Here is a 27,345-nt window from a genome sequence, read left to right as displayed (position 1 = left end):
TTCATGGATACATCTTTTGATAGCAGAAAAACAAAAGTATACATAGGTTAGGGGAAAGACAGAAAAAGCAGTTGCTGAAAAATAGCACCTGATGGTGAGTAATGGACAGCAATCAGGTTTTTGTTATGTTTTGTTGTTGTTTTTGTGACAGGGTCTCCGCCCTGTGTCACACAGGCTGGAGTGCAGTGGTGTGACCTCGGCTCACAGCAACCTCTGCCTCCCGGGCTCAAGTGATCCTCCCAACAGACTCCTGAGTAGCTGGGACTACAGGCATGTGCCACTTTGCCCAGCTAATCTGTGTATTTTTTGTAGAGATGGAGTTTCGCCGTGATGGCCAGGCTGGTCTTGAACTCCTGGGCTCAAGTGGTCCGCCGGCCTCGGCCTCCCAAAGTGCTAGGATTACAGGCATGAGCCACCGTGACCAGCCTAGCAATCAGGTTTTTATCTGTTTGGGGTGTGGGAGAGGTTAAGCTAAACCAGAATTCAAAAGAAAGGAATATATTCATAATTAGTTACACTTAGGGTGAAAAATAAAATTTCAGAGAGAGCAGAATAGGAAAAAAAATCATAATTTTAATAATTCACTTATTGCACTATTGTTATTTCAATTTTACAGAGAAAAACAGGCATAGAGTGATGAAATAGCTAGTACGTATATAAACAACAAATGGCAGAGCTGGAATGCCAATCCTAGCAATCTGAACCAGCATTTAAAAACGAGGAATTAAAGCACATAGGGTGAGAAAAATAATAGGGAAGGGACAAGAGCTCAAGGGGACACCTGGAAAAGAAATACTATAATTTAAAAAATTACAAACGGGCTAATTATACTTGTGTTTTACTGGCAGAGCGCTTTGCCTGTTAGCTCTTTTAATCCCGCTAATAATTTTGTGAGGTTGGTAGTATAAGTTCCGTTTTTCAGACAAGGACGCTTAATAGATGATAATGGACATATTCCCTGCTTGCTCTGAGCTGCATCTCAACAGCTGGCTCTGGAGCAAGCAAAGAGAGACTAAGGGAAACAGAGCGGAGCAGGGCAAAGAAAGCCGACTGAAAGTGAGAAATACAGGAAATGTTTCCCATCTAGGCAGAAGCTGGTTCCAGCATTCAAATCTCTCCAGCCGGCCCGCCATCACGTCACAAAGCCCGCCTCTCAGTGGCAAAGCCCCGCCCCGTTCCCTTGGCTGTTCTCTGAGCTCCCAATACTTCCCTCCTTCTCTTTGGCCCCTGCTACCCCGCCTAGCATCATTTCCTGTGCGCTGGATGCTGATTGGTCCGACAGTCGGAAGTGAGGGCGGGCGGTCGGGGCCGTTGCCGCAGTGACAGTGCTAGGGGAGTCCGAAGATGGCGGCGTCGCGTCGCTCTCAGCATCATCACCACCATCATCAACAACAGCTCCAGCCCGCCCCAGGGGCTTCAGGGCCGCCGCCGCCACCTCCTCCCCCACTCAGCCCTGGCCTGGCCCCGGGGACCACCCCAGCCTCTCCCACGGCCAGCGGCCTGGCCCCCTTCACCTCCCCGCGGCACGGCCTAGCGCTGCCGGAGGGGGATGGCAGTCGGGATCCGCCCGACAGGCCCCGATCCCCCGACCCGGTTGACGGTACCAGCTGTTGCAGTACCACCAGCACAATCTGTACCGTCGCCGCCGCTCCCGTGGTCCCAGCGGTTTCTACTTCATCTGCCGTTGGGGTCGCTCCCAACCCAGCCGGCAGTGGCAGTAACAATTCACCGTCGTCCTCTTCTTCCCCGACTTCTTCCTCATCTTCCTCTCCATCCTCCCCTGGATCGAGCTTGGTGGAGAGCCCCGAGGCGGCCGGAGTTAGCAGCACAGCACCACTGGGGCCTGGGGCAGCAGGACCTGGGACAGGGGTCCCAGCAGTGAGCGGGGCCCTACGGGAACTGCTGGAGGCCTGTCGCAATGGGGACGTGTCCCGGGTAAAGAGGCTGGTGGACGCGGCAAACGTAAATGCAAAGGACATGGCCGGCCGGAAGTCTTCTCCCCTGCACTTCGCTGCAGGTCAGAGACTTTTGAATTGTTTATTAAGGGTTATGGGTTTGCGTGCAGGGTCCGGTTAGGACAAGAAAACAGGTTATTGTGATGGGACAAAGTGGGGGCGTGGTTATGGTTCTTCATCACCTCACCAGAAGACTGGAGGTTCCTTTCTTTTGGTGGTGCCTGGGTGATGGGGGCGTGGTTGGGGGGGGATAAGTGAATCCAAGGAATTCTTCAGTGGTTGCACAGTACTCATTACAAAACTCACTGTAGTTGGTAGTCTCTGCATATGGATATATTTACACTTTAGTTTTTGGTGTGCAGGAATACAGTTAGATTTGGACAGCTTTAGAGTAGTTTTGTCGTTTGTGTGCTAGTTTATTTTGTTTTTACAAAGGTATGTCCCTTGAGGACAGTCCAGACCAAAAGAGGTTTAATACAACCCAACACATGTTTGAGGATCTATTGTAGCCTTAGTAACCCAATGAAAGACATAAATGAAGTTTTTGAAAGTTTCCCTTCTTCTAAAGGAGTTGGCTTTCTAGACGGGGAGACCAAAATATGCCAATGTGAAACAACTGGAGAAGAATATTTGGATGCATTATATGATGATGGAAGAAATATAGGCTTTGATGTTGTAGCCACTATTATTTGTTGTCTAGCAGACCATTTACCTTGTGTCAGTTGCCTCAGTTTTCTCATGGGCAAAAATCATAAAATGATGTTGTGCGAGCATTTGGTGAGAAGTATCTGGCACAAAGTTCTCCCTCAAAAAGTGTGAATTTCTTAAGCTCTGGACCCCACACTTGTCTTTTTTTTTTTTTTTTTTGCAAGTAGTTGATGATTTTCTCTCAAAGACACCTAATAATATGTTTATAAAATAAAGAGAACTGTAAAATAAAAACAAAGGACCATAATCTCACTGCCTGGATACCTATTGTTGATATTTTAAAAATGTAGGTAATAATGTTTTATACGTTAGAAACATTATATTGGAAATACATATATTGTACGTTATACAATTCAAATAGGACAGAAAAATACAAAGTGAAAGGCATCACACACAAACATCAAAGATAACACACCAGAGATAACTTCTGTTAAGTTTCTCCTATATTTCTAATATATGTATATATCACTTCTTCAGTTTGTTCTGTTAATAGTAAAACATGTGTTGACCCACTGTAGTATTTATTTTTACCACACTTGGGAGATATGATTAACCATTTTACAGATGACAAAAGTGAAGCATATATCGATCGCTTAAATGAGTCCAAATTCAGTCAGGAAATAGTAGAAATTGAGTTTGAATTCAGGCAGTTTGATTTTAGAGCTTGTGAAATCAAACTTAAACTGTCAGAACCCTGGATTGAGGTCACTTTTCATTTTTGTGAGTAATTGAAGTGTAGAGTTCCCGATTTTTGGGAGAAGTAGTAATGGGGAGGGGCTTATATGCGAGAGAGTAGCTTTCACATGTTTTTTATTGTAGCCCATACTTAGAAATACATTTTACATTGTCACATACGCAACTGAATCAAATTTTCTGGAAACAATACTTTCCCTTAATACATGTGTTGTCCTCTGATATTTTATATTTTATTGTTTCATTTTTAGCAAATGCTGCTTGTGATCCATTAATGGGTCATGACCAGTGGTATGAGAAACACTTAAAGGAAATCATTATTAGGTCACTGGATTCATTATTGATATACAGACACTACTTATTAGGAATGCAGTGAATTGAATCAGAAACAGACTTTTGTCTATTTGTTTGCTCAAGGGTCTTGCTTGTTTTAGATGAAATAGCATTTCTTTTTCCTTAGGCTAAATGAAAGGTCTAAGTCTGATTTTATAAATCAAAAGAGATGTCTACTTTTGCATACTTTATTCCAAGTTTGACTATTTTAACAAATTGCTTCACAGATCATGTCATTTCTCACCATCCCACTTTATGCGTAATCACCAATAAATGATAGTTATATTTATGTGTATTAATGTATTTACGATAAGTCACACAAAATAGTGCTTGTTTCTCAAATCACGTGTCTTCTATTTGCCACAATAGTTACTTGTTATTCTGTTTCAGAGTTTTATGTATATCCAGATAAGCTAGAAGATAAACAATCAAACAGTACCGTAATTATGTTGTAGTTATGAGAACCTAACCTTGAATTGGCTTTTTAAGAAAATTTTTAGCTCAGTTGTGGAAAACACAGTAATAAAATTCTCGATATGAAAACATAACATCCTGTAGTCAGTTTGCCACACTTCCGTGATTGAATTCATAACATTAAAGTTTTATTAAACTTTAGTCTTCTTTATCATGTATAGGCTGAGAAATGAAAAAAATTATCAGTTGACTGGTTATTATGATAGTAACTGAATTGTCATGGAATAGCTGTTTTAAAGATGAGAAATTGGTACAATCCCTTGGATGAAAAAATTTAAAAACTACAGTTTATTTGTTCCAGAAATATTTTAGTGTGCTTAGATGATTGGATGTTAAATACTGACACAATTGTGTAATGGCAAGCAGCCCTTAACCCTTATGGAGCTTACAGTCTAGTGGGGAAGCATAAACAACAACAACAACAAAAACCTATAAAGTATCTAGTGTCTAATCTAGAGTGATAGGAAACGTATATTATACTGTCTGTCCCAATATGTAATAGGAGCTCTTATCCTTGTTTTAGAGCAGTTAAGGAAGTCTTTGTAGGTAGATTTTTTTAAAGCAGGAATTAAAAGGGTAAGCCCAAGCTAGCCAAGCAAAGGTTGGAAGGGACGATGTTAACTAATGCTTTTATTTCTATTTAAAAATGAGTTTACAGTTGTATAGAATGAAATGAAACAATTTTTTTTTCTTTCCAACTTTTAGGTTCAGGGATTACATGTGCTGGTTTGTTACATGGGTAAATTGCGAGTCTTGGGGGCTTTAGTGTACAGATTATTTCATCACCTAGGCAATGAGCATAGTAGCAGATAGGTAGTTTTTTGATTTTCAGCCTCCCCCCACCCCTACCCTCCACCCTTAAGTAAGCCCCAGTGTGTATTCTTCCCTTGTCTGTGTTCATGTGTACTCAAGGTTCAGCTCCCACTTACTTAAGTGAGAACGTGTGGTATTTGGAAATCATTTTTAAAGATCTCAGATGTGGTATGAAACCATATTTAAATCCTTATCACTTTATTTATATTACCTTAAGAATAATCATATTCTTTCCAGCAGTAAAATTAGGAATCTTTTGTATCCTATCTTGGATTGTGATAGTTTGTTTAGAATATGGTTTAGAGACGGTGTTAATAATGGAATCATCCTATCTGCAGTTAAGACAAAATATTGTTTCCATTGTTGATACAGGTTCTCAAAATACTATTTTTGATGCCTTCATAAGATGGCTTTGTAAAGAAGAGCCATTCTTTTATTGTTGACTAGAATTTATATGAGACTTTTTCTTCTACAGATGTGGTCCTTGACTCTGGTTTTCTATTGTTTAAAGTACAGCAGTCAAAAGAGTTTTATAGATAGTACCAATTTAGAGTGATACCTCCTTAGTTTGGTTTCTAGTAGTGACATATTTTTGTTAAAGGACCCATATATTCTGAAGACGTCTCTTTTTATAGAAAAGTTTAAATGAGGTCTTTTTTTTTAAGGCCTTAGTAAAACATTAAATTCTGAGATTTTATAGTATTTGCATGAAATTGAAGAAATCTTGAAATGGGCTTCCTGTTAACATATACGACTTGGATTATGATAGGTAATGTGAGGTATTTTAAAATAAAAACCAGTTTTCTTTGTTGGGTTTTTTTTTTTAATGGTATCTACTACAATACATATTTAACAGTACAGAGATTTTTCAACTCATTCCTGACTCATCTCTGGATTTTTCAGCATGGCCATACTTGTCTTTTTTTTTTTTTTTTCATTTCTCGCCTTTGTACAAATGTCGTTCCTGTTAATAATAGAAGTCACCATGTACTCTAAATTGTTGCCTATCAGTGGGTAATAAAATGAGTCAGAATGCTGCAGTCTTGGAGTGGGAATTATGTTACACTTTTCGTTGCCTGGCAAGATCCTTGATATTACTTGTAAGCAAATGCCCTGTCTGAGGATGTAAGAAGGGTCTAATTTGGTAATAGAAGAAAGGGACCTAGTTTCATAAATATCTTCCCAGACTTAAAATTGTTGATTATAAACTGGATCACCTTTTACTTAGTGTTTTCTTAAAACCTTAACACTTTTCTGAAGGTACCTCTTTAAAAAAAAAAGTTTACAGAGAACTTTTAGTTAGAAAGATGTGCAAAGTGTCTCTTTCTTTTACGTCAATGATACTACTCTTTGGAAGCAAATGATTTAAAGAACAAATTAGCCATTTATAAGATGATATGTAAATTTATTTATAATAGCAAAAAATTTGTAACAAGCCAACTGTTCAACAGTAGAGAAATGCTTACATAAATTATAATTTATGTAATTACAATTTCTATTACATGTGTATTCCTACATATATGTTCTTTTATCCATCAATCATCTTTTTATTAAAGCATGTCAGTGTAAATGGTAGGCATCTGTGCAGCTTCTCCAAATATGCTAATATGCATATCATTATCTAAGTTCAGTATTTGTGTAAAGATTTATCTTTTAGTGTGAAATCTGTGCAAATCTTATGTGTACATTCACTGAGTTTTGACAAATGCAGATACATGTGTAACTCAAATTATGACTTTCCTTATAGAAACTTCAGAAAGTTCCCTCATACCCCTTATCTCAATCTTGTCACTACCCCTTTTCCCTCAGGCAACCACCATTCTGATGTTTTTTCCACTATAGAATAAGAGTTGCCTGTTTTAGAATTTCATATAAATGCAGTCATACAATATTTAGTCTTTCTGTAAGACTTATTTTGCTCAGCATGTTTTTGATTTTGTAACGTGTATCAGTAGTTCCTTTTTACTGCTGAGTAGATTTCATTATATGAATATGCTGCAGTTTGTGTATCCCTTCAATTGATAGACCCTTAAGCTGATTCCTGTTTTGGCTATTATGAATAAAGCTGCAATGAACATTCTTATAAAATCCTTTTTGTGGACACGGATTTTCTTTCTCTTGGGCAAATATCTAGTATTAGAATCTCTGGGTCTTAGGGTAGGTAAATGTCCGGTTTTATAAGAAACTGCCAACACCTTTCCCCAAAGTATATGTACCATTTTACATTCCCATCAACGATTTTTGATGGTTGCTGTTTGATTTTGCTCTTGTTGCCCAGGCTGGCGTATAATGGTGCGATCTTGGCTCACTGCAACCTCTGCCTCCTCGGTTCAAGTGATTCTCCTGCCTCAGCCTCCTGAGTAGCTGGGATTACAGGCGCCCACCACCACGCCCAGCTAATTTTTGTATTTTTAGTAGAGACGGGGTTTCACCGTGTTGACCAGGCTGGTCACGAACTCCTGGCCTCAGGTGTTGCATCCACCTCAGTCTCCCAAAGTGCTGGGATTACAGGCGTGACCCACCACGCCTGGCCTTATATATCTTTTATGAAGTTTTGTCCTTTTTTTTTTTTTTTTTTTTCTACTGGGCACACTTCAGTTTTATTGGGTTATCTTTTATTATTAAGTTTAAGAGTACTTTATATATTCTGCATACTAGTGCTTTGTGGGATAAATGTGCTAATATTTTCTCCCAGGCTATGAATTACTGATTAATTTTCTTAATGAGAGTCATTTGAATAGAAGTTTTAAATTTAATTTATATATTTATTTTATGGTTATTGCTTTGTCTGACTTATCACCTGGATAAGAACTTTTATCTGGCCCCAAGTCATAGAAGTTCTCATACATATCCTATGAAAATCTTTATGATTTTAGCTACATTTTATCAGACGTGACTATATCCACTTCAGTATTCTTATGCTGTGTTTGGCATTTTTCTATTCATTTACTTTCAATCAATCTGCCTTTATATTTAAAGTGTGTCTATTATAGACAGTATATATGTGAGTGTTGCTTTTTAAGACATTCTGACAATCTGTGTCTTTTAATCTACCTCATTAACTAATATTGATACTTCCAATTCAAACTCAGAACTATAGGGTTTTTACTTACCTCTTCTATGTTGCATCTGGCCATCATTTCTTCTTTACCTAAACTTTTATTTCTCAAGGACCTGCTAAGAGCTGTTAATGTTGAAGGTCTGATAAGAATGGGAATTTCCTTCCCTTAGCCTTTTTTTTTTCTTTCTAGTTGGGCAAAGGATTTTTTTTTCTCTTCCATTAAAGACCAGGTATTCTATTACAGTATGTCTTGGTGTTCGTTTCTCTAGATAGATTTTCTCAGGTATGTGGTATGGCTTTTCTTTACATAGTTTCAGATCTTTTATTTCAGAAAAGTTTTTCAAATTATACTTTTTATTATTCGTTCTTTTCTTTTTATGTATATTGAAACTTTGCCTCTTCTAAATTTGTCACTTGCTCCATTTGTTTAATACGATATGTGTAAAATTTACCATTTTAACCATTTTAAGTGTACAGTTTCGTGGCATTAAGTTCATTCACCATGTTATGCAGCCATCACCATTGTCCATTTCCAGAACATTTTTTGTCATCTTAGATAAGCTCTTGTACCCGTTAAACTATAACTGTCTATCTGCCCCCCAACCCCTGATAACTGTCACTTTCTTTTGAATCCTATTAAAAAATATATATCTTCTTTTTTTATTAACTTTTTTTCTCCTTTCATCTTCTATTTTTCTTAAGGCAGGAGTTGGAAACTTTCTGTAAATGGCCAGATAGTAAATATTTTAGGCTTTGTAGCCATATGGTCCCTCTCATAGCTACTCAGTTTTGCTTTTATACTGTGAAAGTATCCATAGACTATATGTAAATGAATGAGTGTGAGTGTGTTCCAGTAAAATTTTATTTATGAGAATAGGTGATGGGGCAGATTTGGTGTATGGGTTGTAGTTTGCTGACCTCTGTTATAAGGCATTATATGTGGCATTTTTTCCATTTTGTGTTCTTTCTTGTGTAGTCTTTTCTTCTTGAAATTATTTTTTCTTTTATTTTGAATTATTTTCTGAACTCTCTCCTTTTATTTCTAACTCAGGCGTATGCTATACGTTCATATCTTGTATCATTCTCGTATTCTTTTTTAGCTAGTGTTAAAATAATTGATTATAATTTTGTCTGCATTTGTGGGCATTTTTTTCTGTTTTTTTCTGTTAGGTATTAATTGTCTGCGGGGATGTTATTCTCCAAATTCTTTTTGTAAGAATTTTGTATGTATTTGACCTCAGTTTCTTTCGTTGCTCATTTTTACAGAAATTAATTACTAAATAATTTCAAGGATAAAAATAAAGGTCTGAGATAGTTAAGGTAATCCCCCTTGTCCCTTTTTCTTGTGCTGGACCTGCAGCTCTGGCCTGGAATAGATCAAGTCTCTCAGTAAGGTCTGCAGGATCATCTTTTACAGTAGTAGCATTTAAATTATGAAACATCATCATTTTATACCTCCGTTTATATAACCTATGAGACATGTTCTCAGGAACCTTAACCGGAGACAGTGTGCTAAGGGCATTTTATAGATAAAGTCTCTTCCTGATAATCTATTTAGTCTTTTTGGTAAGTGTAGTCCAGTCACCTGTAAAGCATTCCCTACCCCATCAATGAATTGAATAGGTCACAGGCCAGGTGTTCTTTCCTGACGTGAAGTGATTCTTTGACAGTTAACAGGCCAGAGAAATACACTGGGAGGATAGGAGGCATATCATCAAAGGTCGAGTTGTGAGCATAAATATGTTAAAAAAAAAATCTCAAGCTTAGAATCCAGAAGAAAAGTAATCAAGGAATGTGAATAATTCTGAGAAAATAAATTTTATTGTAATGTTAGGTTTGGTTTTGGAAAGGAATAAACATGAGCTGTGTGATGACATGAGGGAGAAAACACTATAGTAGTTTAGTCTTTAATATTTTTAACAGCCTCCTTTTGTGTCATAGACAAAGAATCTTTGGGTAGCTTACTATAAAATATTGCAGTAGATAAAATTGAAGGGGCAGTTGCTTCTTACATTTTTATTTTTCCCCATGTCATTGTCCTTGAAGCTACTTTGTCTTATTTTTATTCTTCTGATAGCTAAGTTTTGGTGTAGCCCTGCTCTTGAGGCACCTAATACCATGCATCATTAATAGATACTTACAGTAAGAATTGAGTGGGATTAGTTAAGATAAGATGGGTTGGAGTCTGAGGGCTAGGTGCAGCCTCCCCTTACGGGGCTTAATAAAACCAATGAAACATACAGGAGAAAGAAACATTCAGAAATGGACTTACAGTTTCTTGGTGAATAAAAAGCATTATATCTTCAAGAAAAAATGAGTAGGGTGGGTTTCCTAGGGATTTCTACTAAAGCCTAGGAGCTCAGGATAACCCCGGGGCTCATTAAAAAAAAAAAAAAAATCACTTTGATTTCGAGTAATTGAAGAAAGTTTTAGGTGTTTTGTTTTTGTGTGCCCGTTGTTTTTCTTTTAAGGCTTCATCAGATGTCTAAGTTTGCTTTCACCAGAGCGAGTTACTGAGTTCTTTTCTCGAAACTTGTTTTGCCAGTTTGTTCAGGTATCTGTTTATAGAATTAAAGCAGCGTGAGCGTAAACTTTTTTTTAAGCTGTTTTTTGGAGTGTGTCAGCTCCCCATTCAATTTAGACAAGTTATTTATTTGTTTATTTATTTTGGTTTTGGAAAAGGGAAAATAACGTGATGTAAAATTTTTTCTCTATCCCTTTTGCCTTTTCAGTATAACAACTGACTGGTAGGTGGCAGATGTTTGGACTTGTATATTTTTTCTTCTGTGGTAGATTTTCTTTCAAAGTGAAGAAGCATTTGGTAGTTAGCAGATGATTTCCATGAACTACAAGTCCAAACTGAACAAAATTTGTTTTAAATTTACTGATTGACTCAAAAAACCTTAAAGCTATAGTCTCTGTGTCATTAGTTCAAAAATAAACTAAACCAGCCGGGCGTGGTGACTCACGCCTGTAATCCCCAGCACTTTGGGAGGCCAAGGAGGGCGGATCACAAGGTCAGGAGATTGAGGCCATCCTGGCTAGCACAGTGAAACCCCGTCTGTACTAAAAATACACACACACAAAATTAGCCCGGCGTGGTGGCGGGCGCCTGTTGTCCCAGCTACTCGGGAGGCTGAGGCAGGAGAATGGCGTGAAGCCAGGAGGCAGAGCTTGCAGTGAGCCGAGATCACGCCACTGCACTCCAGCCTGGGTGACAGAGCAAGACTCCGTCTCAAAAAAAAAATAAATAAAAATAAAAATAAACTAAACTCCCTGATGCCTTGTTAAAGTGTGTGTATACACACTGTTTTGTGTCTACATGTATATAACTTATTATATATGTCAAATTATATGTTGACATATATATTATATACATAGTAAGTAGACATTGAAAAGTTCTGATGCCCTCATTCTGATAATACTCATCAACCGTAGAAACCATTTTGACATTCTCATCAGTCCTGTTATAAGATGTGCAGGTGTCCTCTTCCGCATGCTTGGGTTATTCTCATGTTGACTGTGGAAATTTGGTATTTTCAAAAGAAATGACATAGAATTACACTTAGTTAATACATCTTAGCTATTTTTTTCTAATGTCTTGAGGTGCCAACTTATGTTTTTCTTCTTTGCAGGAAAATATTCTTATTTGGAAAAAGAAAACTTTTTGGATAAATTTTTGAAACTTTGAGCAAGCTACCAAAAGTTGTCTGCCTCCTCCTTCTCCCCAGCCCCAAAATACACAGACTTAACAACAGAAAAATATAACTGTTATCCTATGTTAATTTATGAAAGCAGATAAATATGGGGTATATATAATGAGATAATTTCATTATTTAATTCAATGAATTGCTTGTTTTAGTGCTCTGTAAGTATTTGAACAAGTAAACTTTTTGAGTTAACACTTCTGATTTCTGATCTTCTGACATTCTTAAGTACATAAATAATAATCCTCGTATATTAGCCCAGTCTTTTGTCATCAGAGTCCAAGGTCACATAGCTAGCTTTTAAGTAATGGTGCCAGATGTAAACCCAATCTGGTTGTCCTAAAATCATTTGGTCTGTGCTACTCAAATGGAAAGTTGGTAGCAATGAGAAATAAAATCTGTATTTTGTGTCATTTTGTAATCTGACGATTCTTATTGCTTTCTCAAATTGGTTTTCTGGTAATAAACGTAACTTTATAAATTTTGGAAAGTACAGTAAAAAGTAGTGCATCATCTTCCCACCCCAAGGGAGCTACTAGTGATTTTGACATATTCCCTCCAGTCCTCCTCTTAGGCATTTAAAGTAAAACTTTTTTGTAAGTATGGTATTGGAACATTTGCAGTTACTAGAATGTTGGGACTATCTGGTCTTTTGTTCAATTGATTATTTTTATAAACATAAAAAGTGTGATTGGAAGTAATCTTTGAAGAACCTCATAACTAAATGGAAGAAGGAAGGATGTTTTAGCAACTGCTTTCTTTTTTTTTTTTTTTTTTTTTTTTGAGACGGAGTCTTGCTCTGTCGCCCAGGCTGGAGTGCAGTGGCGCGATCTTGGCTCACTGCAAGCTCTGCCTCCTGGGTTCACGCCATTCTCCTGCCTCAGCCTCCCGAGTAGCTGGGACTACAGGCGCCCACCACCACGCCTGGCTAATTTTTTTTGTATTTTTAGTAGAGACGGGGTTTCACCGTGTTAGCGAGGATGGTCTCGTTCTCCTGATCTTGTGATCTGCCCGCCTCGGTCTCCCAAAGTGCTGGGATTACAGGCCTGAGCCACCGCACCCGGCCAGCAACGACTTTCTTTAAAAGACTATTTAGAGTTGTTAGAAAATCTCGTAGATAAATTTTGCTGTATGTTTTGACTCATGGAAGAAGAAGTTAAAAATTTTTTGAACAGTAAGTGAAACATACTGGAGTCACAGCAGTTTGAAAGTATGTAATGCCACTGAACTCTACATTTAAAAATGGTTATGTTAGCAAATTTTATATTATGTGTATTTTACCACATTTAAGTGAAAAAAAAGGGGGGTATCATAGTGGACATTTTAGTCTCTCTATTGTCCTGGAGCGTTTCTTAATATTACTAACACGAAATATGGAAAATAGTATATTTAATAGACTGAATCTCTGCAATTATGTTGAGGATACTCTTTTCATCTTATCTGTTGATTCACATTTTTTGAGAGTGACTTGTAGACCTTCTCTGTCAGTATGAAACTCAGCATTAATGAAGTGTTTATGGAAATTCAAGCAAGCTGCATGCAACTTGTTTAATTAACAGTCACTGGGGCAATTCCATGGTGTATTTTTCCCCCTTGGTTTGTTTCTCAGGGATCTGGCTTGAGCTGTAAGGTTTTTGAGTAGTTCAGTAACAGCTCGAGAAATATGAGCAAGATTATGAGAATGGAATATTTCCTGCCCTTAAGAAAGCTTATAGTAAAAATGCAGTGTTTCTCAAACTTTGTGGTCTCACTGCTTTTTCACACTCTTAAAGATAATTGAAATAATTTTTGTTTATGTGGGTTATGTCTATGGAGACTTACCATATTAAAAATTTAAAATGAATATAATATTAGAAATTTTAAAAATAAAATGATAAACTCCATTATATGTAAATATGTGTAAACAACATTCTTAATGAAAAGAAGCTATTTTCTAAAGCAAATAATGAGAAGCGGCGTTATTTTGCACTTTGCAAGTCCCTTTAATGTCTGGCTTAATAAAAGATAGCTAATTCTCTTCTGCTTCTACCTGCCAATTCTGATATATTGTTTGGGTTAAAGTATATGAAGAAAATCCTTCTTCAAACAGAAAATGTTGTTGGAAAAGGAAGAAATATTTTAATAGCATTGTCAGATAATTTTGCCTTTTTTCTATTTGATTCTGCACCCACAGTTGATAAGTAATAGTTTCCTAAGGGTTAGTTGCAATGTAGAATCTGAAGCCAAATCAGTGAATTTTTTTATACTTCTGCTATGTTAGAATCCATTGTTAGAATCCAGAAATGGGTATACCTGTACTTGTTTTGATCATTTAGAAAATATTGGTTCTTGAAGCTGTGCAGATACTCCAAATGTTGACACATTTTACTTTGTAATAAAAATAATAAGCATAATTGTTAATATTGTCACTAATCTCATCAGAAAAGTATTTTAGAATTGGGAAACAGTTAAGCTTATAGCAACAGTTGCAAGTGTTACAGAATTCTAGTATTTCCTTGAAAGCTCAGATTTTATCATTGGGAACAAATACCATTTGGTTTCCTAAAAGATTCTAATAATTCCTGTCATCACACCCTGGACAACATCAGCTATTACCATAGTTTCTTAGTGTGGACATAGCTCCATAGCACACACAGATCATAAGTGTACCGGGAGGTGAATTTTTACAAAGTGAATACACCTGGGTAACTGGTGCCCTGCTCAAGAATCAGAACATTATCTGCAATCCATAAGCTCCTGTCCTATGTCTTTTGAGTCATTACCCTTCTAACACTCATAGATTTTGTCTGTTTTGAACTTGTGATAAATGATACTATATAGTCAGTACTATTTTGTGGGAGATTCATCTATCTTATATAGTTGTAGTTTGTTCATTTTCATTGTTTATATAATTCTATTGTGGGAATATACCACTACTTACCCATTCTACTGTTGAGTATTTGGATGGTTTTTATGTGCGTTCTATTATGAATAGTGCTGCTATGAACGTTTTTGTACACATCTGTAAACGTCAACATTGAAAACTTTTTAGTTGTTTGATAAAACCAATACTTAGTTAATTTGCATTTCTTAGGTCACTGTTTTACTTTTAAAAGACAATTGGCATTCACTGTTTGGCATTATATCTCTTCGTATTCTTTTTTTCTTTTGCCTTTTGGTGTCTTTGTTATCTGTGCTTTGTTAAAGTCATTGTGAATATTTTCCTGGCTTGTTTTAAAATTTTATCTGTAAGCTTTTGAAATCTATTGCCTTAAAAAGTGTTTTTTTAATCTATAAACTTTTCAAACCTATTGCCTTAAATTTTTTTTGTTTGTTTTCTTCTATTGCTTCTCCTATCCTGAGATCATGCAACTGTCCACTTAATTTTGTTAGGTTTCATTTTGACATTTTACACCTTAATCTATTTTAAATTTATTTTGCTATATATTAAGAGGTAAATATTTTAAAAATTGTTCTTTTCTAAGCAGATGCCAGGTTTTTTTTGAACCATTTATTGAATAATAAATATATGCCAGGTGTGATGCTTCACTTGTAATCCCAGCACTTTGAGAGTCCAAGGTGGGAGGATTGCTTGAGCCCAGGAGTTTGAGACCAGCCTGGGCAATAAAGCGAGATCCCTGTCTCTACAAAAAAATTTAAAAAGCTAGCCGGATGTTGTGCTGTACCTCTATTGACTGTAATGGGGATAGCAGCAGGTTCAAGAGGCCAAAAAAGATCCCTGAGCCAATGAATGAAACATAATGTCCTGGGGGCTAAAATACAGGGAAGAGATTCCAGTGGCAGTGGGCTGGGCAGAACCACCAGTCCCTTGCTGGTGTGGTGGATAGAATTACCACATGGCCCAGTGGCATTAGGATGGGTAGAATAACCAACTGCTTGCAAAAAGCATGCGGTTAGTACAGCATTTTCACTTGACAGCCTCCCCCAGCAACCTCCACCTGGCAACCTTTAACCCAAAACAAAGGGCCTCAATCCTCTATATGGCCCATGTTCCATTCTACATGTCCCTTGTAGATAATGAATGGATCTCCTGGTTGGCCACTCTTGTATTCCCTAGCTTGGAACTGTGACCACACGTTGAGGTGCATCTGCCATACAGGGTCATTCTCAGGGTATGCTCAGGCTAAGTCATTGCTGTCATGTGTCTACTGTATACCCAGTGTGGTGGCATGTCTGTAGCCCCAGCTACTAGGGAGGCTGAGGTGGGAGAATCACTTGAGCACTGGAAGTCAAGGTTGCAGTGAGCTCTGATCATGCCACTGCACTCCAGCCTGGGCAATAGAGTAAGACCTGTCTCTTAAATAAAAAAATAAATAAAAATCAACCATTAAAAATGGAGGTAGATTTTCTTTTTTAAAAATTCTATTCAGGGGCATTTTGCTGCATTTTCATTTGATGTCCAGTTACTGTGATTCATTCATTGTACTATGTTTAACCTTTTCCTCCCTACTGTGGCCTTAAGAGTAATTTCTACAACAAATTCTATGTTGAATTTAAGGAAGCTAGACCAAAAACTATCAGCAGAATTTCGAGAATCCTTGTAGCCTTTTTTCCTTTTTGGCTGCCAAGATCGATGTATATATAGGTACCTATCTATATTTAGCAGTTTTCTTAACCTGTATCTAAGTTCACATAGCACAAATTTGAATTCTGTCGCTTTGGTAATCATCTTAGTCTTCACACTGACATACATAAAATAAAGGAATTGTAGTTTGGATATACTGTGTTTGTTTTGAGGGATGATCTGCTTATCTTCATGATTTCTGTGCCAGAAAGTTAGTTGATTCCATGTTTTTTTCTTTTTTTGAGATGGAGTCTCGCTCTGTCGCCCAGGCTGGAGTGCAGTGGCGCGATCTCGGCTCACTGCAAGCTCCGCCTCCCAGATTCACGCCATTCTCCTGCCTCAGCCTCCAGAGTAGCTGGGACTACAGGCGCCTGCCACCACGCCTAGCTAATTTTTTGTATATTTAGTAGAGACGGGTTTCACCGTGTTAGCCAGGATGGTCTCAATTTCCTGACCTCGTGATCCGGCCGCTTCGGCCTCCCAAAGTGCTGGGATTACAGGTGTGAGCCACCGCGCCCGGCCGATAATTTTTTAAGAGGAGCAAGGTGGGTCAACTCTACCCTACTAGATATCTAGACTTATTCTAAAGTTATACTAACAAATAGACAAACTGACCAACCAAAAAGAAAAGGAAAAATAAAAATTTCAACTCACACCGTAGTTACAAGTTAATTAAATATCTAAATGTGAAAGAATTATAATCTAGAAGAAAATGTAGGAACAGTACAGAAATAGAACAGGTTTCCTTAAATTTTATATATAAAGCACAATCCATGTAGGAAAAGATTAATGTTCAGAATATGTAAAGAACGCCTGCAGAATCATAAGAAAAAGTCAAATAGCCCAAAAGAAAATGGCCAAGACAATGAACTGACAAGAGTTGAAATGTGAATGCTTAGTAAACGTAGGAACAGATGCTTATATCAATTTGCATGGATTTAACTATGAGTATTTTAAAACTTCAACTGACTTAAAGCCTAAGGACATTTATTTTCCTGCTTGATAAGAAGTGTAGTGGTAGGAAATTCAAGAGTTGGTTTCTGTTCTGTGAACGTAGTAAGGGTTCTATGCCAGCATTTAAAAAAATAATTCTGTTGAATTTTCTAACTGTTGGGAGGAAAGGGGAGAGGAGAAAGGGCACTCTTCCTCCCACACCTTCTGTAGAAGGTGTAGAAGAGAGAAACATATTTCCAGAAGCTTCTAGATTTTCCCATCTGTCCTCATTGCCAGTCACTGGCAGAGCAGAATGAAATTACCTGATTGGCTTAATTAGGATTCCTCCTCTGGACTGAGGAAGGGATGGCTTTCTCTTAGTATATTATTTCCTGCCCAATTCCCGAGCAAAATTGAGTCTGAGCAAAATTGAGTCTTTCTGTTGGCCAGTGTATTAGTCCATTCTCACACTGCTATAAAGAACTACCTAAGACGGTAATTTATGAATAAAAGACTTTTAATTGACTCATAGTTCTGCAGGCTGTACAGGAAACATGGGTGGGAGGAGGCCTCAGGGTATTTACAATCATGGCAGAAGGCAAAGGGGAAGCAATCATGGTGGGGCAGGAGAGAGACAGCAGAAAGGGGGAGGTGCCACCACCCCCCTCTTTTTTTTTTTTTTTTTTGAGATGGAGTCTCACTCTGTTGCCCAGGCAGGAGTGCAGTGGGGCGATCTCGGCTCACTGCAAGCTCCATCTCCCGGTTGCCATCTACTTTTAAACCTCCAGATGTCATGAGAATTCACTCATGTGACAGCACTAGGATGATGGTGGTAAACTATTAGAAACCACCCCCGTGACCCAATCGCTTCCCACCAGGCCCCTCCTTCAACACATGGGGATTCCAATTCAACATGAGATTTGGGTGGGGACACAGAGCCAAACCATATCAGCCAGAAGAATGGATTATGGTTATCAACCTTCCACTAATATAGATTGAACCATATGATGTTGACAAAAATAATGTGAATATATGAAATATATTCTAATCACATAGAATATGAAATACATAATATATAAATAATAACATGAAATGTATAAAATATAAATATAGAAACACTAGTGTTTAAAAAACACACATTGAAAAGTATATAATTTGCATGATATAACAAACATTGAATTTATGTAATAGTACCTCTGGGGAAGCAAAGAGGGGACTAGGATTGAGGGTAAGAGTTCAACTGTATTCATATATTTAGTTTTCAACAGTAAAAAAGCAAATATCTGAACTGAAAAAAGTAAATAACTATTCTTTTTTTTTTTTTACCTCTTTGTTTGTAAAGCTTATAAATGTGCACGGAATGGTCACGAGGATTTTGGTTGAAAATGAAAATTGGTAGAGGGCAATTTGGCAACATGTGAAATTTTAAATGTATACCTATTGATCTAGTACTACTACTTTGAGGCATTTATCTTAAATGAATAGGACAAATGTACAAGGAAATTTATTTTGACTTTTTTTTTTAGTAATGGTAAAAATGTTTTTATAATGGCTGTGTTAGTCCATTCTTGCATTGCTATAAAGAACTACCTGAGCCTGGGTAATTTATAAAGAAAAGAGGTTTAACTGACTCACAGTTTTGTAGGCTGTACAGGAAGCATGGCTGGGGAGGCCCCAGGAAATTCACAGTCGTGGCGGGAGGTGAAGGGGAGGCAGGCATGTCTTACATGGTCAGGGAAGGAGGAAGAGGAGAGCAGGAGGAGGTGCTACACACTTTTAAACAACCAGATCTTGTGAGAACTCACTATTATGAGAACAGCAAGAGGGAAATCTGCCTCCATGATCCAGTCACCTACCACCAGGCCCCTCTTCTAACACTGGGGATCATAATTTGACATGAGATTTGGGTGGGGCCACAAATCCAAACCAAATTTTTTGGTCCCTGGCTCCTCCCAAATCTCATATCCTTCTCACATTTCAAAATACAATCATGCCTTCCCAATAGTCCCCAATAGTCTCAACTCATTCCAGCATTAACTCAAAAGTCCAGAGTTCAAAGCAAAGCAAGTCCCTTCTGCCTGTAAAATCAAAGCCAGTTAGTTAGTTACAAGATACAATGGGCGTACAGGCATTGGCTAAATACTCACATTCCAAAAGGGAGAAATCAACCAAAACAAAGGGCCTGCAGGCTCCATGGACTTCGAAACCCAGCAGGGCAGTTGTTCAATCTTAAAGTTCCAAAATAATCTCCCTTGACTCCACGGCTCACATCCGGGCCACACCAACACAAGGGGTGGGCTCCCAAGGCCTTGGGCAGCTCCACCCCTGTGGCTTTGCAGGAGTGAGCTCCCATGGCTGCTCTCAAGGGCTGGTGCTGATTAGGGAAATGGAAGTTTGCACTCAGGCTTTATTCAGATCCGTAGAGAAGGAGAATAATTCAACCTTCCTGGGTCAGGACAGCACTTATGGCCCAGTGGAAGAGTAGGGCATTGATGGTAGGGAGAAGGAAGTCGAAGTTAGAGAATTAAAGAAAACCTAACATCCATAAAGTTCTGCAGGTATTTAAAAAACGAAACCAAGAACCCTGGTAAGATGCTGACAGTTTACTTGAGCATGTACCCTATGCTTTTACTGATTTAGTTACTAATACAAAATTGATCTTTTCACCTAAAATTATCAGCTTAATTTTTAAGGATATTTTCTATGGAAACCTCATTCTGACTTTGTAATATATATCTGTGGAAATGTATGCTTTACTTTGGAGACTTTTTCTTAGAGCCTGCTTTTCTGGACTGAATGAATTTCTATAGATAGTATGGAAGACATATCTTGAGATAAATTTCTTTTTTCCCCTTACTCTTTTCCACATGGTTTTCATTTGTTTAACATATGCCCAAAATAAAGGAAGATGTGACTCTTTTACTGTCTTTTGTTTTTATTTAAGATGCCATTTTGTAACAGTATTACACAATAATAGTAGAGGTAGTGATACCTAGTTAATAAGACCTAATACAATTTAAAGTGGGAAAGAATCATTAATTAAGATTCTAGCTTGTGAATATAAAAATGCGAATATTTGCGGTTTCCTTTTATATAACCCATTGCAATTTAGTTTGTAATTTTACCACTATACTAAAATTAGTTTAAAATTACCAATGGCCATTGTTTTCTTCTCCGGTGATCTCATTAAATCCTCATGGTACTGGACTTTGCATAATGTTGTTGTTCCTTGACTTCCACGATGTTGTGCTTTCTTAGTATTTCTTACCTTTCTAAGTGTTTGCCTCATCCTTAGACGGCTTGAGACTCTTTCTGACTCCCCCTAAACCCCCATTTTTGTCTGAAAACTGTGATACTTCTTATAAAATTCTGGTTTTATATTCCCAAGTGCTTGTATTCCCACTCATTTGCCATATTGTTTCCTCAAACTCAGTGAATCCAAGCTTGAATTGTTCCAGTTCACCACCCATTTCATATAGTTTGGCCACTAGCCCCAAGAATAGATATTTTGGCATCATCTTTAGTTCTTCCTTTTCAAAATTCCCTTTGACCAAGCGTTCACCATGTATTTCTCATACCCATACATTCATCCCCAATTTCCCTAGTACAATGCTGTGTGTTGTGATTTGTCTTAGATTTGGTTATCAGCAGTATTTATTTATTTATTTTTATTTTATTTTATTTTATTGAGTAGTCTCGCACTATTGCCCAGGCTGGAATGCAGTGGCGTGGTCTCGGCTCACTGCCATCTCTGCCTCCCAGGTTCAAGCGGTTCTCGTGCCTCAGCCTCCCAAGTAGGTGGGATTACAGGCACCTGCCACCACACCTGGCTAATTTTTATAGTTTTTTTAGAGACAGGGTATCACCATGTTGGCCAGGCTGGTCTTGAACTCCTGATCTCAGGTGACCCGCCCACCTTGGCCTCACACAGTGCTGTGAGGGTGTGAGCCACTGCGCCCAGCTTATCAGCAGTATTTAAATAACCCTTGTTTCTATGAATGTAGTGATGAGTTTCTATATACAGTTCTGTGTTGTGAAGCATGAGTGGAAAGTGAGTTCCTGGACAAGTCTTGTCATATTTATTTTGTGTTTCTAGCACTGTTGCACAGCACATATTAAGTGTTTAGAAAATGTTTTTTTTGAATGAACAGCCCAAAGACTAAAGGAAGAGCTTCCTTAGTTCTAAATTCTGTGAAATGAGTCAGTTTGAATGAAGCTAATGTTTCTTTTGTTTTACACCATTTACTATAGAGTGCAGTACTTCAGTTGTTCATACTTGTTGATATTGTTACAGATATTCTAATGGTTCTTTTTACAAAATCAAATATATATACAAGACATTTTTTCATTTCTTTTTAGGTTTTGGAAGGAAGGATGTTGTAGAACACTTACTACAGATGGGTGCTAATGTCCACGCTCGTGATGATGGAGGTCTCATCCCGCTTCATAATGCCTGTTCTTTTGGCCATGCTGAGGTTGTGAGTCTGTTATTGTGCCAAGGAGCTGATCCAAATGCCAGGGATAACTGGAACTATACACCTCTGCATGAAGCTGCTATTAAAGGGAAAATCGATGTGTGCATTGGTAAGTATCATTTGATGATATCTAAATTTTAAATAAAGGTTTATTCTTACTTTTTTTGTGGTACAAATAGTGTTTCCTCAGAATAGGTAAGGAAGGGTTTATTGCTTCTTGTAGAAGCAGTTCTTTTCCATCAAAAGGTAAACAGAGAGATGGTAATCTAAAGTTACTTAGGGGAAGATTCACAACATTAACTTTCCAAATGCAGTCAAATGCCTACTGATGTGGAACTCAATTTTAATGGATTACTATTGTCAAATTTAGTTAATTTATAGTCTCTTTTAAAGACTGGACATTTTCTATCCTACCATCAACGAGAGCCATTATAAAGTACAAATTCTACTGAGTTGGATGACATTTGAACACTTGAGGTTGATTCAAGGAAACTCATCTAGTACAGTAGTCCCCCCGCTTGTGTGGGGTTTTGAATGTTTTGAATACAGTAGTTCAGAACTTAATCGTTTCAATATGTGCCATAGTCTAGAGAAAAAGCAATTTCAAACAAATTGGACTTTTCAATCATTTTAGGTATCTAGATGAAACGAAGCTGTATTCAATCAGCATTTTGTTCTCTCATATATATTCACATTTTGCTTTGCTGTATACAATTTTTTATTTTGAAATCTAAAAAGCTTCTAGAGGGCAAGTATAATTTCTCTTGAGTGTATCATCTGTTTCTTGATACTTGAGATGATGGATGTTTGTTTAGCCATGGCAGGTTGATTTACGTAATTGTCTTCCCAGATGTCATCCACTTCAGCATAATCAGTTTTTTAATGATGCAACTAAAATATACATGTCATTTTAAAAGATATAGTGGTGGTGCTTAATAATGGTTGAGATTATTCCTCCTTATAGCCATCTATTGCAGCTTCTAATATATTTTTCAATATTCCTCAAATTATTGGAATGCCTGATATAAAACTGTTTTTTAAAAAAATCACATTTTCTGTCATTATCCTTTGCTACTTGAGCATCCACTAACATGACCTTTGGATATCCTGTCCTTTCAGTTTTTTGACATCTTCCAGTTTCAATTGACTCTCCCATTTCCTCCTAAGTCTCTCACTAACATAGCCACATCCTGGACCAAGTCATTACATAAAACTACCTTGAGAAGCTTCAACTTATAACATCCTCTCTCTGACTACAAAGCCTCTTATGTTACTTGCTTTTGTAAATGATAACTATTATTGAGCTTGGAATGTATTTCCTACGTAGTCTTCTAGGCTTTCATCTTCTCTGCTGTCACTGCTTCTTGCTTCACCTTGTTGTCACAGCCACTGGATTTTTCTCAGTCATTAGTCAGAATTTTATACTCTTCTCACTTTCTTAAAATATTATCCTTTCCAGGCTTCAGTCTTCTGTTTTCCTGCCTCTACATCTGAAGTTTTCATTTTATCAGTCCTTTGAATATCTTATTGAAAGTAGTATTTCTCTCCTCCTCCTCTTAATCCCTCTTTCAAAAGTCCATAATGTAAATGCTCTTTTTATCTAGGTTCTATTGAAATAAAGGACTAGATATGGGGCTTGAATTTTTAATGAGTGGATCCCTGCAGCACTCTGCTTCCTCAATTCACAGTAGGCTTTGGCACATATTGTCTTCATTCTGTTTAAGTTCTTGTGCCTTATAAAAGTTGAGGGAAGGGGAAGGGCACCTTTGAAACTATACTCAAAATATAAATGAGGATATAGTTGCTATTAAAGTATGTATCATAGTTATTATGGGAGTCAAAATTGGTTGTAAACCCCGGTATACTTAATTAGCTTGCAGAAACCTCTTAGGAGGTTTATTCTGAGGTTCACTGAAACCTGTAATAGCTTATATATCTTATTTTCTGGAGTTGAATATGGTTAAGGAATTCTGAGATTTTTCTCTGTAAGGCAGAGTTCTACTTTGGGATAGCTGGATAAAAAAAGTTGGAAGCCTTGTTTTTTTTTTGTTTTGTTTGTTTTCCTTTTGCTGGAGTCTAGTAGTTTTTGAGAGATTAGTATACAAAATTGATTTTTAAAAGGTTTTTGCCTAGATGATGAAATACTGGCCTGATTTTTATAAAGATTAATCATATCTCTATATGTGGGGTAGAATAGCAAATACATTTGATATTTTTAAAAAGCTAGAGCCCAGCCAAGCCACATTACCACCAGCTTACAGGAGACATCAGGGCAGGTTGCTGTAGAGCACATGCTCCAGGCTTATGCCCTGACCCCACCAGTTTCCAGCTGTGTGAGGCCATGGGCCACTTTCTTGGCCTCTGTCTTTCCTTACATGTAAAATGAGAATACTATTCTTCACAGTGTTCCTGAGGGGATAAGCTAGTACATATAAAATATTTAGAAGAGTACCAGGTACAGTGCACATTCAGTGAATATTAATTGCCATTATTAATTGCTATTATTATTGTTAGTGCTAAAATCTCAGCCTGAATTATGCTCCTGTGTGGTACAGAATTCCCATTTCCTCTGTTTGTCCTTTGTTGACATTTCTTAAAAATGTCCATTTAGGGGCAGGCGCGGTGGCTCACGTCTGTAATCCCAGCACTTTGGGAGGCTGAGATGGGCAGAGCACGAGGTCAGGAGATCGAGACCATCCTGGCTAACACGGTGAAACCCCATCTCTACTAAAAATACAAAAAAATTAGCTGGGTGTGGTGGCGGGCACCTGTTGTCCCATCTACTTAGAGGCTGAGGCAGGAGAATGGCGTGAACCCGGGAGGCGGAGCTTGAAGTGAGCTGAGATTGCACCACTGCACTCCAGCCTGGGCGACAGAGCGAGACTCTGTCTCAAAAAAAAAAAAAAAAAAAAAAAGTCCATTTAGAAATCTTGAACCCATGTGTTTCTTTCATAGATGCTATTTACCATCAAAAAGAAGAAAATTCAAACTGAGATTATTTTAAAAATCAACTTGAAATGGTTGTATAATTAAACAAACTACTTAAGACTGTGGTCTTGGGAATGTTGATGACAGTTTTTATACTGTAATGTTGAATTGAATTTACTTCAGAAATCAATACATTTTCTGCCTTTAGAACTTATTTATCTTTGCTTCTCCCTACCCCTCAAATATAGTCTCCAAAACCACTAAATAGCTTTTCTGAATATATGCTATATGATTTTTTTTTTCCTTTTTTGAGACAGAGTCTTGCTCTGTCACCAGGCTGGAGTGCGGTGGCGCGATCTCTGCTCACTGCAAACTCTGCCTCCTGGGTTCAAGTGATTCTCCTGCCTCAGCTTCCCAAGTAGCTGGGACTGCAGGCGCATGCCACCACGCCCAGCTAATTTTTGTATTTTTATTAGAGACAGGGTTTGACCATGTTGGCCAGGATGTTCTCGATCTCTTGACCTTGTGATCCGCCTGTCTCAGCCTCCCAAAGTCCTGGGATTATAGGTGTGAGCCACCGCACCCAGCCTGTATGGTTTTTTGAGACTGTTAGTGCTTGAGAATTTCATTTTAAAAGCAAATTATAAGCGTACCTTTCGTGGAGTCTGATATAAGATCTGGGAGTCGGCGGGTGCGGTGGCTCACTCCTGTAATCCCAGCACTTTGGGAGGCCGAGATGGGTGGATCACGAGGTCAGGAGATTGAGACCATCCTGGCTAACACAGTGAAACACCATCTCTACTAAAACTACAAAAAATTAGCCGGGCGTGGTGGCGGCCGCCTGTAGTCCCAGCTACTGGGGAGGCTGAGGCAGGAGAATGGCGTGAACCCGGGAGGGGGAGCTTGCAGTGAGCTGAGATTACACCACTGCACTCCAGTCTGGGCGACAGAGCAAGACTCTGTCTTTAAAAAAAAAAAAAAAAAAAAAAAATCTGGAAGTCACAATGGACATTTGTGATTTTTTCGTTTTGACTAATTAGTATGCAATTCTTTTTCTGATTTTGGAGATTTTAAACTGTGGGCACTCCTTGCTGAGAGGAATGCGGAAACTGGTAATGTCAGATCTTCCTTCCTTCTACTTCTTGGCAGTCAGGGATCGTCTTGGTTTGTCCAGTCATGCACTTCATTTTGTAAATGTAGAATTTTGAATACAAAATCTTAGCTGTAGTAAGGAATCATTTATAGCAGCAGATTTTTGCTTTAGTGTTGGCAGTGGCCTGGTCATAATGTTTCCTACTAAAAGACAGTTGTGCTTCCTACTCCTAGCTCTACAGCTTTTTATGTGTTTCTAAGGTTGGTCCTCTACTCTCGTGTCATTTCAGCCTAAGATAGACAATGGTTTCTGTTACTTGCAAATTAGTATAATTGATAACAGAGATCTTGAGAAGGTTGCTAAATGGAAGTTGCAGAATGGGGCTTCTAAACTGATCAATCTCTTGAATCTTTATTTAAGTCTCACTGCCCTCACACAGTTTACATGTATACCACACCTCCATCTCTCCTTATTCTCTACAATTCTCAAGAGTGAAGGAGACAGAGTATGTTCCCTTTGGAGGCCTCTTCCAGGTGCCTCTCATTAGGGAAGAGACAGCTTGCTGGCATCCACAGCAAATCATTCTAAAGATAACAGAGGTATATGGTGTTCTAACGCATGTGGGATTGTCACTGTGGAATACCCCAACATCTAGACATGAAGCCCAGCAAACCAAGTGAAAAATAACAGCCCATCTCAGCCAGAAGGGATGATTAAGACAACAATCAGAATACATATCCAGGACTGCTAAAGGAGTCAGGTAAATACCTGAATAAAAAAAATAATATCTCCCAGAGAAATTAAAGTATAAAGTGGGGAAGAAATTTCCTGGGGCCAAAACTCAAAACCGAAATAAAAAAAAATCCACCACCTAATTTTTTTTTCAGAGGAAACAATTTAGTAGATGAATTAAAGACCATGTTAGTAGCCTGGAAGCTTACGTGTGAGATGTACAGAGAAAAATGTTGAAACATGGAAATCATGAAGAAAAAGGTAAATAAATCTGGGAACATCAACGTCATTTTAAACCTTACACGTGATGTGAGTTTCAGAGGCACGGGAAAAAAGAAAAAAAAGTCTGATGGAAGGGATCAGTAATAATTAAACAAATGATAAGCAAGAAAAACCTATCTTGAGATTGAAAAGGCTCAAGGAGCTCCATATGAGATTGATGAGAAAAGATAAACTGAGTAAGATGTATATTGCACTTTTCCAGAAAGAAGGAATAAGTTGCCTACAGAGGGAAAAAAATTAGGCAAAGGACTTTTCATTTACAATATTGACAGCTTGAAGACAATGGAATAACCTTCTAAAGCCTGCTGGAAGAAAAGGATCAAGTTGTAATTTCCTTGATAAAGAACAGTTCTGCAGCCTTTTGGGACTAAGAAAGGCTGAATCAAGCAAGTGACATTATTACATTAGAGAAACAAAGCTCCTGCAACTTTCTTTATCTATACTTTCAAACAATTCTTGGTTTAATTTGTCTTATATGCGGAGACTGAGAGGATCCTCACTGAATATCTTTCTTGGGAGCGGAAAATTCAAGCTGCTATTTAAAATCTAACAATTAGGACTTAAAAAAAATAACTGTTTTCTGGCTGAATGGCA

The 27,345-nt window shown here is 37.8% G+C and overlaps 1 protein-coding gene across 3 annotated transcripts in view; it reads left to right on the top strand.

Annotated features, from left to right (window-relative positions):
* Positions 1-1,204: 1,204 nt before the first annotated feature.
* Positions 1,205-27,345, top strand: part of TNKS (tankyrase) — a 217,022-nt gene continuing 190,881 nt past the window's right edge. For 2 of the 3 annotated variants that reach the window (XM_055349107.2, XM_055349106.2), the window contains exons 1-2: positions 1,205-2,017; positions 21,601-21,825. In XM_055349107.2, coding sequence (XP_055205082.2) covers positions 1,345-2,017; positions 21,601-21,825 — 898 coding nt within the window. In that variant the 5' untranslated portion in view covers positions 1,205-1,344. The remainder of the gene's footprint in view (positions 2,018-21,600; positions 21,826-27,345) is intronic. The other variant, XM_055349105.2, reaches the window with a different exon arrangement.

The sequence above is a fragment of the Gorilla gorilla genome, chromosome 7 (assembly GCF_029281585.2).
Source record: "Gorilla gorilla gorilla isolate KB3781 chromosome 7, NHGRI_mGorGor1-v2.1_pri, whole genome shotgun sequence".
NCBI classification, from domain to species: domain Eukaryota; kingdom Metazoa; phylum Chordata; class Mammalia; order Primates; family Hominidae; genus Gorilla; species Gorilla gorilla.
The sequence above is the reverse complement of the archived record's forward strand: the minus strand, read 5'-3'. Positions and strand labels throughout refer to the sequence as shown.